At 40.8% G+C, this 15568-nt stretch overlaps 1 protein-coding gene across 1 annotated transcript in view; it reads right to left on the bottom strand.

The window, feature by feature from the left end:
* Positions 1 to 15568, bottom strand: part of LOC126188675 (uncharacterized) — a 49067-nt gene that overhangs the window by 11052 nt on the left and 22447 nt on the right. The window contains exons 2-3 of the mRNA XM_049930281.1: positions 14847 to 14948; positions 12427 to 12722 (exon numbers count right to left, since the gene is read on the bottom strand). Of these exons, the coding sequence (XP_049786238.1) occupies positions 12427 to 12722; positions 14847 to 14948 (398 nt within the window). The remainder of the gene's footprint in view (positions 1 to 12426; positions 12723 to 14846; positions 14949 to 15568) is intronic.

Here is a 15568-nt window from a genome sequence, read left to right as displayed (position 1 = left end):
TTGAGACCATTACCAGTACATCTACTATCCTCTAGGTGACACATGCCGCCATCGGATCAAAATCGACGTAGTCTTTCCAGGTGTACTAATTCTTTTTCCGCCAGTGTTTGTTACCCTAATATAATAGTTTTACGTGTATTACAAGAAGCTGAACGTGTAATGTTTATGGTAATAGTACGAATAATTTTGTTCAAAATTTGCGTATGAAAGTGACTTGTCTATAATTTCGTTAACTAAACTGTATACATGATACTATTAAGACGTGAAGTACGTTACACATTATTTATGTAACTAGGCAAGATTAGGGCCATCAGGCCCTGTCACAACTAACCAACGATCCGACGTGTTTTGCGTCACATACGTCTGAGTAACGATGTTATTTTCTTCGCTTTCATGAAATGAAACAAAAGAAAGAAGCAGACAAACAAAAACTCCATTGTTATACTAAAAAATACATTTGCTGCTCGGTTGCTTTCTCAGAAGTAATGTTAAAACAGTTTACTTGTTTAGTCTGTTTCTTTTGCAAGTTTAAAAAGATTTTTCTCAACTGTCTGGGACCATCAGATGATTGTGTTACTATGATATTGCAGTGCTTGTATTATTCTGAATAACGAAGCAAAGTTTCTTTGGACGCGCATGCATGTACAAAGAAACAAGCACTGCAGTGATTACAGCGGTTGTGAAATACGTTAAATGTAATTGCGAATATGGACAACCATCAGCTGTAAAATGGAATGGCGACAACGAAAGTTTGTACCGGACCGGGACTCCAAACCGGATTTCCCGCTTATTGTGAGCGGTTTTCGTACCATTTGGATATCCGAGCACGACTCACGGACATACCCAAACTTCCATATCTCGTCAACCGTACGTCTACGACCTGTACTCGTACATCCTTTGTGTATATTCACCTACAGGAGAGATTTTACTTAAAAGTTGCTTGCCCGTTGTCGGCCGATAAATATTGCAATGGCTGTGTTATTCTTAATTACGATACAAAAGTTCCTTTAGACATGGATGCATGTCCAACGGAATATCGTAATTATCTTCCGACACCGGGCAAGCGACTTTCAAGTAAAATGTCTCTCCTGTACGGGAATATACGTACATAATGGATGTTTGAGTAGATGTTATAGACGTATGGTTGACGACATATGGAAGTTTGGGTCTTACTGTGAGGCGTGTACAGATACACATGTAATAAGGCGACTGCTCGCGATAGGCGGGAAATCTGGGTTCGAGTCGCGGTACGGTACAAACTTTTGTTGTCGTCATTCCATTATACACCTGATGGTTGTCCATATTCGCAGATGCGATTACATTTAATGGATAGCGTTATTGGCTTGAAAACGAACTCATCTTCATCTTCAGTACTTAACCTCTGTTGAGAGTCACACGCAGATGAGGACTAACCGTCCACATGTGGTTCCAAAATGAAGTTTGAGACTCCAAAGTTGTAATCAACTGGCTCTAAGCACTGTGGGACTTAACATCTGAGGTCATCGGTCCCCTAGAACTTAGAACTACTTAAACCTAACTAACCTAAGGACATCACACACATCCATGCCCGAGGCAGGATTCGAACCTGCGACCGTAGCGGTCGCGCGGTTCCGGACTGAAGTGCCTTTAACCGCTTGGCCACACCGGCTGGCAGTTGTAATCACAAAAAGTCTATAAATTAGTTCATATCAGTGCACTTGAGTTTGTGTGGAAAAAATGTCAAATGACTGAAAAGCCAGACAATGGCACAGTCCTTAGTGTCAGGAAAAAATTTCCAGTCTTGCTGGATGGGAAAGACAGAGGCAGCCGGTAGAACCATAAGAACATAGAAAAAATGCGGTCTGGTAGTGGCAGGGTCGTGGTGAAGAAAGAATAGATGGTGGCATCTTTTTGGATGGTTGCAGAAACACCTAGAACTACGTAGACGACGTACTGCACCGCATATGCAACTTCCCATAGGTGCACTTGACTTCCACTTCATACCGATTAGAGCCGACGACATCGATCTGCTCTGTAAGAGATATTTGTCGTAGGCGATGATACTGAATACATAGACTGGTCGAAGATGCTTCTAGATTTTTCTTTTCTTATTTTTTAAATATGTACGGAATTTTCCGCTGGTAGGTAAAGGAACATATATTATATACTTAAGTGCACAATAGTGACATTGGTTTCTATATCATCCTCAGATAACTTAATACTATACAGATAGTCCACACAGCATCAGCGAGAGTTCTTAACTCTACAAAGGTCGTTTTTCAACAATAGTCTAATCTACAAGTGGATAATGCTACATATTGCTATATTACATGAACTAACTGGAAAATGTGATAAATAGGCCTGAAATAAGCTGGGTAGAGGGGAGAAAGGAGTCTATGGACTGTGAGTGTAGAACAGTTATAACAAGCATATCTGATGGTGAGAAAAATATTAATTGCTGCTGCTACTTTAATAAGAATGAATAACGAAACTGTATTTGGTCATTAAACAGTAGGTCAGGCTTCTTTGATTGGTGTTTATCAATAGCCAGAATTTCGAGATTTCTGCGTTTAGTTCGTCTACGGAGAATGTCACATTCACAAGTTCTGCTAGGACAGGATCTTTCTTTTTCAGTCTCAAACTGCTTTTATCCTCATTCAGTCTCCTAGTTATAGACATTACATCTTTTCTTAGTCATCAGTACTCTGAATGGTTTGATGTTCCCCACTTCAAATTCTTCTCGTGTGCCAGCGTCTGCATCTCATAGAAGCATTTGCACCCAATGTCCTGAATTATTTGTTCGATACATTCAAATCTCTGTCTTCCTCTACAGTTATACCCTTCCTACAACACCGTGCAGATTATTTCTTGATGTCTTTACCTATGTCCTACCATTCTGACTCTTCTTCTTCTTAATATTTTCCTCATGTTCCTCTCCTCACCGTTTATACGTAAAACCTGTTCATTTCTTATTAGACGACGTAATTTTCGATTGTCCATAGAGCAGTTGAACAATGTCATAAAGCTGGAACAGAAACTCATATATAGTGTGAGACCCTTAACACTCCTTTTAATTCGTGAACGGTTAAACGTATCGAAACGCGATCTTCGGCACATGTTAGAGCGTCGAGGGGCACTTATGGTTTTTTTTAGTTAATGTTTTTAGCTCTGGCGTCAACTGATATATTGAAGTAAGTTCCTTTTCTTAAAAATAGAACCGAATACTTTTTGTAACTGCTTTCGATAGCTCTTGAGAAGACATTTACAGTGATGAAGCGTTTATTAATGCTGACGTTGAAATCTTGCGTTAAAATATTCGAGAAATGTCGTAGGATGTGAGAGCACGGTGGCCCGTAACGGCATTTGCGGTGCAAACTCTGCCAAGCAGGTGTCTCGGATCAGGCTGCATAGTTGTATACCGTAAGGTAGGCGTGAGCTACGAAATAAAGCTTTCTTTCTCCTTGAACCTACTTGTGACCTAAATGCTGGTTCACTTACGAATGTTGTGTATGGAAATACGACATAGGCTACAGTCTAGCGTATCACAAAGGGCTTAGGAAAAGTAGTTCACATTTTTGTGTCCTCCCTGATTTAAGTTAGCTGAAACAGAGAAATCAACTATTTTTTCTAAAAAATAAATAGGCTGCAAAACGCAGTTACTGTATTAAATATCTAAATGTCAGAAGGAAGATTTGATCTCTTTTTTCTTCTAAGTGGCTGTGTGTTTCTTAGAGGTACAATGTAAGCTGTCGGACAACTGTCTCTACCTACAGTGTTCTAAATTATACAATACGGGAAACAGTCCTTGAACTAAACATTTTATCAAAAATACTGGTGACAATCCGTGCTGCTCAAAGTAAACATTCTTCTTAACGAAACGTCGTCCGCCCACGGTAGCTGAGTGGACGCAGGCACGGTAGCTCAGCGTGTTCGGTCAGAGGGCTGCCTGCTCTCTGTAATAAAAAATCTGAGCCAAGGAATCAACGATCAGCTTGAACGCATGTCTTCTGACGTCCGCCCACACCAAACGCAACGAACTTTATCAGCGAGACAGAATATTAATCTTAAGGGTCTGGGTTCGATTCCTGGCTCGGTCGGAGATTTTTTTCCGCTCAGTCACTGGGTGTTGTGTTGTCCTAATCATCATCATTTCATTGCCATCGACGCGCAACTCACCGAAGTGGCGTCCTATCGAAAGACTTGCACCCGGCGAACGGTCTACCCGACGGGAGGCCCTAGTCACATGACATTTATTTAACGAAACGTCTATTCATGGTTAACGTAAGCTCGTAATGACTTGTTGCCGGCTACATGCAATACACGCTGTCGACGTATCTGACATTGCAGTGCAATGAAGAAAACAAGTTGCTAACAATTATTTGTAACCATCCAAATCACACAACGTAAATTTTTTTCAAAAAAAAATAATTTTATAATTTATTTAGGCATGTGTTAAAACTCTTGACCATGGGTTAAAAGACACACTTGCAATGTCCGTCCGAAAGAACGATTAACAGATGTAATTACAGTGGATGATATGATAGAGCATACACTGATGATTCGACGACACATATCATCTGGCCTAGTAAAGGCTTCGTCATGGACTGCATCTTTGAGTGCTCCCGAACACATCGAGAGGAGCCAAAATCTGGGTCCTCGCAGGCCATTTGACAACAAAATTTCATCCTGTTCAACGTGGAAGAAAATTCTCATTCAGTATTTGCTTTTCAACACGGTACGAGTGAGCTGGACAACCGTCCTGTTGCAGCCACTTACACTGCCGAATATCCAGTGGTACCTCATCTACAAGAACTCGCAGAATGTTAGTCAGGAACGCCTGAGATGAAGTAAGGTCACATAATGTAATTTCCTATGATGCCGTACCACAAGTTTGCGCTCCAAGGCCGTTGATGTTCCAACTGACGCAGCCACTGTACGTTTTTGGCTGCCCAGTAATGCAGGTTGTGCAAATTTACATTAGCGTGGTTAGTAAACGTTGTTTCATCGGTAAAAGTCAGCCGCGTGGGATTAGCCGAGCAGTCTAAGGCGCTGCAGTCATGGACTGAGCGGCTGGTCCCGGGGGAGGTTCGAGTCCTCCCTCGGGCATGGGTGTGTGTGTTTGTCCTTAGGATAATTTAGGTTAAGTAGTGTGTAAGCTTAGGGACTGATGACCGTAGTAGTTCAGTCCCATAAGATTTCACACACATTTTACTTTTTTTTTTTTTTTTTTTTTTTTTTTTTTTGTAAAAGTCACACGTTGGAAAAACGTAGGGTGTCTCCTAGCTGCTGAAGCTCAAAACCGACAAAATTCTGTACGACGTTCGAAACCACGGTCGTCGAGTGCCTGATGTAGTGACAGATGATAGGGATGGATATTCTGCCGATGCAGGACGTGAATGACACTCGTCTGGCTGATTCCACATTCCTTGGCAATATGTCTCGTACCACTGTGCTGATTCATTAGCGTCCTAGCCAGAAAGCTTCTTCGTGTTCTCTGTCAATTGTAGACTGGTTTCTTGTCCCCTTTTGGCGTTCAAGTAGTCTGTCCGCACTAGCGTCTTAATAATTAGTGCAACTGCCTGGGGCGTCGGACATTGGCGATCCAGTTAGATAGCCCTGTACGCCTGTACTGTTTTTATGGCATTTCTTTTACATTCACCATATGAAAGAAGTATCCATTCTCTCCTCATTGGTGTACATGTCTGCACGGAAGGAATGTTGAAGCAGAGATGAGTGGCCCGCAGTGCAGACAAGTAAACAGGCAAACGTGTTGACAGTCTGACACAGCAAGCACGAGAGCTCTGCTGGCGGTGTTTGCACCGCTAATGACGATTCCAGCCATCGTGCTCTAGAATTTTTTAACGACAGATTTGAAAGCCAACATTACCAAGTGCTATATCACTGAAACTGTCTTTTCAAGAGCTATCGAAGGCAGTTACAACGATTCCATTTACAAAAAGAACTTGGTTCAATATCTCCTTTGATAACAACGCTAAAAACATTAATCAAACAAAAAATACGTGTCCCTCGACATCCCAACATTTGCCCAAAACCGCGTTTCGATATGTGTAATCATTCTCGAAATGGAAGGGGTGTTAAGTCTGTACATACTGACGTACACCTTACAACCATGTTCTCCTTCTTACAAACGTATTTAGAATCATTTTCCACCCTTCATAAAATTCGTCTGTGCTCTCCACCAGTCCCACAAAGAAAAAAAAAACAGACCACGATTAAACTCGTCCCACACTTTTGCAGTCGCGTCTGGAGTTACTGGATATACTGCCGTTGTTATGTGGTTGTCACAATTCAGCCAAAACTCTTGTAAAGGGGGAAACATAGACGGAGTCCCTCACAATTCCACTTCCCCTCCCCCCTCCAAAAAAAAAAAAAAAAAAAAGAGAGAGAGAGAAAGAAATGGGTCATATACTGTGAAGCCAGGGAACCTTTGAGATCAATGGAGCGTTGCAAGACCCTTACGTCCTTCAAGATGTGCGATTCCAGACTGTCAACGAAAATCACGCAGCACAGTTGCAACTGGATTCCACCGGCTGAAATGGCTTTTGTTGCTGTGCTATCGATATCTCGACTCGACGCACGCTCCGTAATGAACGCATGAGTGTGCGAGCACTCTACTGTAGCTGCAGTAGGTAACGAAGTGAATCGCCAAATTACAGCCGGCGCAAACGCATACGTTAGTTCCAGTGCGTAAGTTGAAGTGTCATTAATTTCGTTTCTTCATTCTTGTAGCAGGAATCTTCTGAATCTTTTTTTAGCAAACTGTATTTTGTACCTGTTGAATACCAAAAGTTTCTAGCTAAACTTCAAAACAGTTGCTGATTCGCAGCCATGTTTAAGATTTTGAAATATGTGCCTGCCCAGATAGCAAAGGCTGTCACCAAGTATATGGACATTAGTGTCACAGTTTTAAAAACAGGTATGGCCATTGAGAACGATATGTTGAATATAGAAACTTACGATTTATACCTTGTTTTAACCAAAGCTAAATAGTGTTATCGGGAACGGTATCAACGATTGGTTGTATAATCGTGAATATGAAACTGAATTTAGACACGAAAAGAAATTGTCAAAACTAAAGAACAGGATACCAATAAATAGTAATAAAGTTACATAAATAACAGAGAACAGTAGCAATTTTTAAAGAGTATTAAAGAAAACTCAAATTAACATTTCTGAGGCAGAAGGGCTAAATTTACAAAAAGGTTTAGTGTATAAAGTGGCCGCTAGTCTTTGTAACTCTACAGTAACAGATGTTTTTGTGGTTGACCTTCAAGTTGGTACAGATCGTGCTAAAGTAGATGAGGTCCATCAAGTTAGGATAGCTCATGACTGAAACATTATAGAAAAAGAAATGACAGCTATGAGTGGCAGTTGCACTAAAGAAACGAAAGCGATCAATAATATTAATCGTAAATTGAAAAATAATAAAGCTTTAATAACTAAAGCCGAAAAGTCAATACAATTGTCGTTCCCTACAAAAATGAATATGTAGACAAAGCCTTACAGTTTTTTGAGGAAAATGGAATCCCTGAAAGTAGTATAGATCCCACCGCTAACCTGCAAAAAGCAATTCGGAACGTTTAAATAATATTGTAAACCTGTAGGGAAATTCCGCGAAAAAATGGTTAGTGAACATGTATCCAAAACCTCCCGTTTTAAGAAGCCAGTTCAAGCTTCACAATAACCACCATCCGATCTGCTCGACCGTAAACAGTATAGGGATTGCTCATCACAAGTTAGCTAGGCATTTACGAGGTAAACTCATGGAATATTTTACTTTAGACAGTAATTTTTCCGTTACAAATAGGCAAGATCTGATTCGTAAAATGAAAATGCTCAAATGCCCTCCTCATACTGGGTTGTTGCCCTTTAATATTACAATCCTGTACACGAAAGTTCCGACCGACGTGGCACCTGAAATAATTGAAAAGAACCTGATACTGCATAAAAAGTTAACTGAGATGCAAATTACAGAGCTGATGAGGTTGTTGAAAGTAGTGCTCAAGCATGGGCAGTCCCTTATCTGGCATCCTGGCTGACATTTTCATTAACTTCGTTGAAGGTGGCTTCTTCAAAACTAAGTGAGAATGAGTAAATGACTTAATTTTTGAATTTAATGTAACTGACCTAGAATTTGATTTATTATTTAACACATTCAACGGCACCCAATGATAAAGTTAAATTTACAAAAGAAATTCAAAATGAGAACGGCGACCTAAATTTCCTTAATCTGAAATTATGCATACGAAATGGTAGTGTTACTTTCGCTATTTATCGTAAGACAACCTACTGTGATAATATTATTCCACCACATTCTTACCACCCACAGTCTCATAAAGCCCCGTATTTTTGTTAAGCAATAAATCGTGAACAGCGCAACTTCCCCCATCCAATTTTCAGAAAGAAATTAATCTGATTAAGACTGTTGCTAGCAATAATGATTGTAGACAAAACGTAGTCGACCAAATACTTAGCAACAAATGACAAATACAAAATTTTTCAACACTAGATGACAACAAACTGAAGAGTAATGAAGAGGTAAATAGCAAATTCATTTAGATTCCATTTTTAGGTAATTCTTCCAACAAGATTGGCAGTCTTCTTCCTGGAAAACACGGTTGTAAAGTTAAATTATGTACGAACAATTCTCTGAACAAAAATTTAGTATCCTTTCAGAAACTCAGGCGTCTATAAAATCGTCTGTAAAGATTGCTTATCTGTTATATAGGGCAGACTGTTACAGCTATTAAAGCCAGATATAAGGAGCACCTGTTGGATAAGAAAGGAGGGAATGTGCATAATTTTTCATTTGCTGAACAATCATTTATTTCTGACGACTCTTCGAGGGAATTAAGGAAACCGTAATTACGTAAGGTAGTAAAATACTGGAAATTGGATTTATTAGAAAAACATGAAATTTATAAACATCTTGCTAAGAACATTTTGAACAATCAATTGCAACTCGCAAGTAAGCACTTCTGAGGCTCTGAGCACTATGGGACTCAACATCTTAGGTCATAAGTCGTAAGCTCTTCCTTGATGGATTCAAACCGCTGCTCACCGTTACATAATCTGTGTTTACCGATCCCCGTGAACATCAATGAATTCGACGCCTTCCTAAAAGTGTTCCTCCTCTACTGTTGAGCTACTGACATTACATTTCTCTGGGTTTAATTTTTCTTGGCCTTATGAACATATGCTCCTACAGTTGATATTCAAAAATGGTATTGGTTCAGATAAGTAGAAGGTTCTCATATTTTTTTTTTGTGGTTTAACTTTATCCTTTTATGCTTTCCTCCACCGTTTTTGTAACAGAATTAATTTTTGTAATAGAGTTGTTATTTCCTGCACACTAAATTTACGTGTAGTATCACTTTCCTACATAAATGTTTTACAAATAATTTCATTTTTAAGATACCTCCCCTAAAACTATTGCATTTATAATTGGCCTTCTATAAGAGATTAACATATTGATCTACGCAGTGCTTACGCGCATCTATATAGCCCCCACAGCTTTCGAATTTTACTTATCGCTTAAGCTTCTGTAGTGTTTAGTGGAACTTATCGTTTTTAGTGACGCTGTTTTATCAAATATTTCCTCTTCTTTCCCCATGTACTTGTAATGGTGGTCTTTTGTAAATAGAATTCTAGCTCTTGGACGCTGAATTTATGTACAGCATTACTCTGTCAGCAAATGTGTTAGGAAATTATATACATAATGTATACCAGTAAATTTATTGCATTTTTAATAGTTTTGTAGAGGAAATTTCCTTCTTACTTTAATGTAATATGCTACTATTTAACACAAGCAAGGCGTAGTTCTTACGCGCATGTATTCAGCGCCCTCTCCAAGCCAATTTTTCCTGGTCGCTTGAGCCTGTACATTGGAACAGTTGACCTTTGTCTCTAGCATTGTGTATACTTAAATTATGCAGATATTTTATCCTTTGATTCCTATTATAATTTTATGTAGACAACTGCCTTTAACAGTGTGTGAATACATTTAGGCATTTATCATGAGGTTCGCTGAATGTAACCTGGCTACTGTCTTAAGCAATGGCATGTGATTTTTCCGGTTTTTATACTACTTTATATGTGAGAAGAGGCTCTCGGCTTCAGCTAATGTAATTTAGCACCGTGTGCTGTAAAACGTGAGTGCGCTTACTTCACATATAGTTTTCTATTATTAATATTTTGCTATGTTTCTAAAACTAATTTTTGTAACCGATTATATACACTTTTAGGGCCCACTTCTTTTGAAGAACATATTCTTAGAAATATCGAAACGTAGGCCAAGGGCTAATAAACCTTTGTTTATCAACTGACTGTCTGATTTTTTCAAGTTTTTCAGATTGATGCAGTTGCTGATTCGCTGCTATGTTTAAGATTTTGAACTACTAGTAAATTTATCAGTAGTCACTTCTCAGTTACACCAGCTTATGGATAAACTTCAGTATGTTCCCACAAGGAAAAGGAAAACAATATTTGTTACTAAACGTCTGAAAAGCGAAGTGTTTAGTGCTGTCGACAAGGGATTTCAAATTGATTTCGTATTTCTAGATTTCCAGAAGACTTTTGACGCCGCACCTCACAAGCGTCTTGCAATCAAATGTCGTTTTTATGGAATATCGTCTCAGTTATGCGACTGGATTCGTGAATTCCAGTCAGAGAGGTCGCATTTCCTAGTAATTAACGGAAAGTCATCGAGTAAAATGGAAATGATTTCTGGCGTTCTCCAAGGCAGTGGTACAGTCATCCTGTTTTAGGAGACAGTCGGAGCAGCCGTCTTAGGTTGTTTGCAGAGTGTGCTGCTATTTATCGTCTGCCAAAGCCACCAGAAGCTCGAAACCAATTGTAAAACGATTTAGATGAGATATCTGTGTGATGCAAAAAAATAGCAATTATGTCGAAATTATGAAATGTGTCCGGTCATCCTCACGAGTGCTAAAAGGAATCCGTTAAACGTCGGTTACACGATAAGTCCGTCTAATCTTAAGACAGTAAATACGATTAAATACCTAGGTATTACAATTACGAACAAATTAAATTGGAAATTACATGTATAAAATATTGTAGGGAAGCAAACCAAAGACTCCGCTTTATTGCCACTTCGAAAACGTAACAGATCTACTAAAGAGACTGCCTACACTACGCTTGTCCGTTCTCTTTTGGAGCACTGCTGCGCGATGTGAGTTAGAATGAACGGAGTACATGAAGAAAGTTCAAAGAAGGGCAAAACGTTTTGTAATATCGAGAAATAAGGGACAGAGTGTCACGGGTGTGTTGCAGGATACGAGGTAAACATTATTAAAACAAAGGCGTTTCTCGTTGCGGCTGGATTTTCTCACGAAACTACAATCACCAACTTTCTCTTCTGAATGCGAAAATATTTCGTTCGCGCCGACCTACAAAGGGAGGCCATCATGATAATAATATAAGGGGAATCAGAACTCGCACGGAAATATACAGGTGTTCGTTTCTTCTGCACGCTGTTCAAGAGAGGACTAACAGAGAGTTATTGTGAAGCTGATTCGCTGAACCCTCTGCCAGATACTTACGTGTGATTCGCAAAGTATCCATGTAGATTTAGATGTAATGTGACTCATTTATTTGTGAGTAACGATAAAGTGAAACCCGAGTTAGTGCCTCACTACGAAGACACCTATGATGTCCTGGAACGACAAACAAAATATTTCACTGCAAATATTAAGGACGTGCCAATTAACATCTCACTTGACAGACTGATTCCGCCTACACCCTTGTCTGCTTAAACACCAGTGAACCACATGATAACGTTCAGAGTACTTCACCTGTGAAAGTGTTACCTACACCTCCAGGAGTCTCACCAAAGAAAGTTAACCGATTTGGTCGAATTGTGAGGTTCTCCAAAAGTTCAAGTAGGGGCGGGAGGGGGTGTGGGTGACGTAGAATTAAGTTTATGTTCATAACCTACAGTTCTGTAAATACTTCTTCTTTGCGTTGACTTCGTTTTCCTTTGTAAAAAAAATGATATTTTTAAATTCACAGAGTAAGAGTGTGTGATGAAACAAGAGAGGGAAGTTTCTAAATAATAATTTCCATACTAAAATACTGTGTTCTCTGGTCAGTTGTACAAGAACACCGACAGGGTCTACTGTGAGGCAAAAAAGAGTGCTCCAAAATTTAATCGTCCGCAGAGAACATTTGACCATATATCTGATAACAACCATTATTAAGGTGTCAGACGAAACTGCATCACTTCGACCTATCTTCACTAGAATAATATTTGTGTAGGAAACGTTGAATCGAATGGCTTTTGTCACATATCATAGTATAAAAAGCAGTAAAAGAGAGTATTTATAGTGATAACATTACGTATGAATGAGTAGTGTCGGTAATGAAAAAACGTTAGACAGGAAACAATGTAGCAGAAAACTGGTGTCTCACCTGCAATCGTTTTTGAGAGAATTGTAAGCAGAGTTTCCCCTGCATGACGCAGGTTGAGAAATCTCGCCTTCTCCGGGACACATGTGGTACTTCTGGCAGTTGTACGGGTCGGGGAAGTTCCCCTCGCCGCGACATATGAACAAGCGCTCGTCTTCGCTGCGGGGAACACATCTCGACTCTTCAGCTGGCACGCAAGCCTTTTTCGTTGCGCTACATTTCATATCGTCATCCACAGCGCATTTCATTATGGCTACTGGAAAATAGCCCTCCTGATCATCGCCTCCACATTTCATCACCTGTGCAATAGAGAAATTAGTATTAACATTCTCTTGAGGGACATTTCCTTAAATAATTCGACTTAAATGGACGTCAGCTTAGCGTTAATCCTGAAAATGATAAATTTGCCGTCTGCTTTGATCCATGCAGAGACCAGAAAGGTGGATTTTAATTACTCATCAAAATACAATACACTGAGGTGACAAGAGTCGTGGGACAGCTGTCATTTGTACTCAGTTGATTCGTGTGGAAAGGTTTCCGGCGTGGTCATCACCGCACGACAGTAATTAGCAAAATTTGAACCCGGAATGGTAGTTGGAGGTAGAAACATGAGACATTCTATTTCGGAAATCGTTAGGGAATTGAATATTCCGAGATTCACAATGTGAAGAGTGTGCCGAGAATATCAGATTTCAGGCATTACACCTTACATAACACCTCACCAGGGACAGCACACCGGCCGACGGCCTTCACTTAACGGCCGAGAGCAGCAGCGTTTGCGTAGAGTTGTCAGTGCTAACAGACAAGCAACACTGCGTAAAATGACCGCAGAAATCAATGTGGGACGTAAAATAAACGTGCGGCGAAATTTGACGTTAATGGATTATGGCAGGAGAGGACCGACATGAGTGCCTTTCCTAAACGCACGACATCTCCTGCAGCGTGTCTTCTGGACTCGCGACCATATTCGTTGAAACGTAGACGGCTGGAAAACCGTGGCCGGATCAGAAGAGTCCTAATTTCTGTTGCTAAGAGTTCATGATAGGCTTCGAGTGTGGCACAGACCCCACGAACCTATGGACCCAAGTTATCAACAAGACCCTGTGGAAGCTGGTGGCAACCCCATATTAAAGTGTACTGTATTTACATGGAATGGACTGTATCCTCTAGTCCAGCTGAACCGGCCATTGACTGTAAATGGTCATGCTAGGCTACTTGGAGACCATTTGCAGCTATTCGTGGACTTCATGTTCTGAAACAACGACGGAATTTTTGTTCACGACAGTTCGCCGTGACACCGGGGCACAATTGTTCGGGACTGGTGTGAAGAACATTCTGGACAATTCGAACGAATGATTTTGCCACTCCTGTCTCCCGACATGAACCTCATCAAACATTTATGGGACATATTAGAGAGGCCAGTTCGTGCACTAAATCTCGCACCAGCAACACTTCTGCAGTTATAGGCGATTAAGGAGACAGCATGGCTAAATAATTTGGCAGTTGCTTCCAGCGATGCCACATCGTGTTTCTGTACTAGGCCGAGCCGGCCGCGGTGGTCTAGCGGTTCTAGGCGCGCAGTCCGGAACCGCGCGACTGCTAAGGTCGCATGTTCGAATCCTGCCTCGGGCATGGATGTGTGTGATGTCCTTAGGTTAGTTAGGTTTAAGTAGTTATAAGTTCTAGGGGACTGATGACCACAGCTGTTAAGTCCCATGGTGCTCAGAGCCATTTGAACCATTTGAACCACTAGGCCGAGGAAAAGGAGGCCAGACACGATATTAGAAGGTATCCAATTACTGTTGTCACCATAGTGTCCGTAATGGAACTACTTCGTGTTTCGTTACAGGATCAGAGTCTACAAAGGACATGCGTCCAAAATACTAATGCGAGAAAATATGATGCTCAATTATACCAAACGAGATTACATATAAAACATAGTGCCAACCATATTACATCACTGTTGCGTCTGTGGAATTCATATCAAATAGGGCCAACAGGAAATGCTGAACGTATACAAAGAAGTGCAATGCGAATGTCACAGGTTGGTCTGAATCTCGGGAGATGGTCACTTGAAAATTTGAACCTGATGACGCTTTAAGATAGGTGCTAACTGCATCACTAAAGCCGACTTTGAATGTTTCTGAGAGTATTAAGGGACCACGCTAGGGATGTACTATTACACCATAATCCCCTACATATCGCTCCCGTAGGGATTGCGGAAACAGTACTACACTAACTGCAGAGCACGCAGAGGCATTGGTGCAGTCCCACGAGAATGGAACGGGAACAAACTTTAATACGAGGTGCAATGGAAAGTGTCCTCTACTATGCACTTCAAAGCGATTTTCAGAGCCCATATGCAGTTAGATACAAATGTGTATCAGAGTTTCAGCGTAAATAGTGCAGGTTGAGTGCCTTACCTTGGAGCAATCTTTGCTGCAGACGATCTGGTCGGGTTCCGAGCAGATGACTCGTGGATCGCAGCTGATGCAAGCGGAGGCTGCAGAGACGATGCACGCCACCTGGAAACACAGTGGGGCTCTCAGGAGTCATTTCAACAGAGTCAGGGCAGTTACAGAGAGGCAGTAAAGCTTATGCAAGGTTAATCTCAGTCTAGTCTCAAAAAGGTACTCACATGTAAGGTTTAGTGATCGCTATCAAGCTGAACATGAAGAGAGAGAGAAAGTGTATGAGGATATTGATAGGGTAATACAGTATGTAAAGGGGGATGAAAATCTAATAGTCACGGGGGACTGGAATGGAGTTGCAGGGGAAGGAGTAGAAGAAACGGTTACAGGAGAATATGGGCTTGGGACAAGGAATGAGAGAGGAGAAAGACTAATTGAGTTCTGTAACAAGTTTCAGCTAGTAATAACGAATACTCTGTTCAAGAATCACAAGAGGAGGAGTTATACTTGGAAAAGGCCGGGTGATATGGGAAGACTTCAGTAGGATTACATCATGGTCAGACAGAGGTTCCGAAATCAGATGCTGGGTTTTAAGGCGTGCCCAGGAGCAAATATAGACTCAGATCACAATATAGTAGTTGGAGGGGGGGGGGAGGTTGTTTTGGGAAGGAGATCAGACGGCGAGGTCATCGGTCTCATTGGATTAGGGTAGGACGGGGTAGGAAGTCGGCCAT

Source organism: Schistocerca cancellata, chromosome 5 (genome assembly GCF_023864275.1).
Source record: "Schistocerca cancellata isolate TAMUIC-IGC-003103 chromosome 5, iqSchCanc2.1, whole genome shotgun sequence".
NCBI classification, from domain to species: Eukaryota; Metazoa; Arthropoda; class Insecta; order Orthoptera; family Acrididae; genus Schistocerca; species Schistocerca cancellata.
This window is presented reverse-complemented; position numbering and strand designations above follow the sequence as displayed.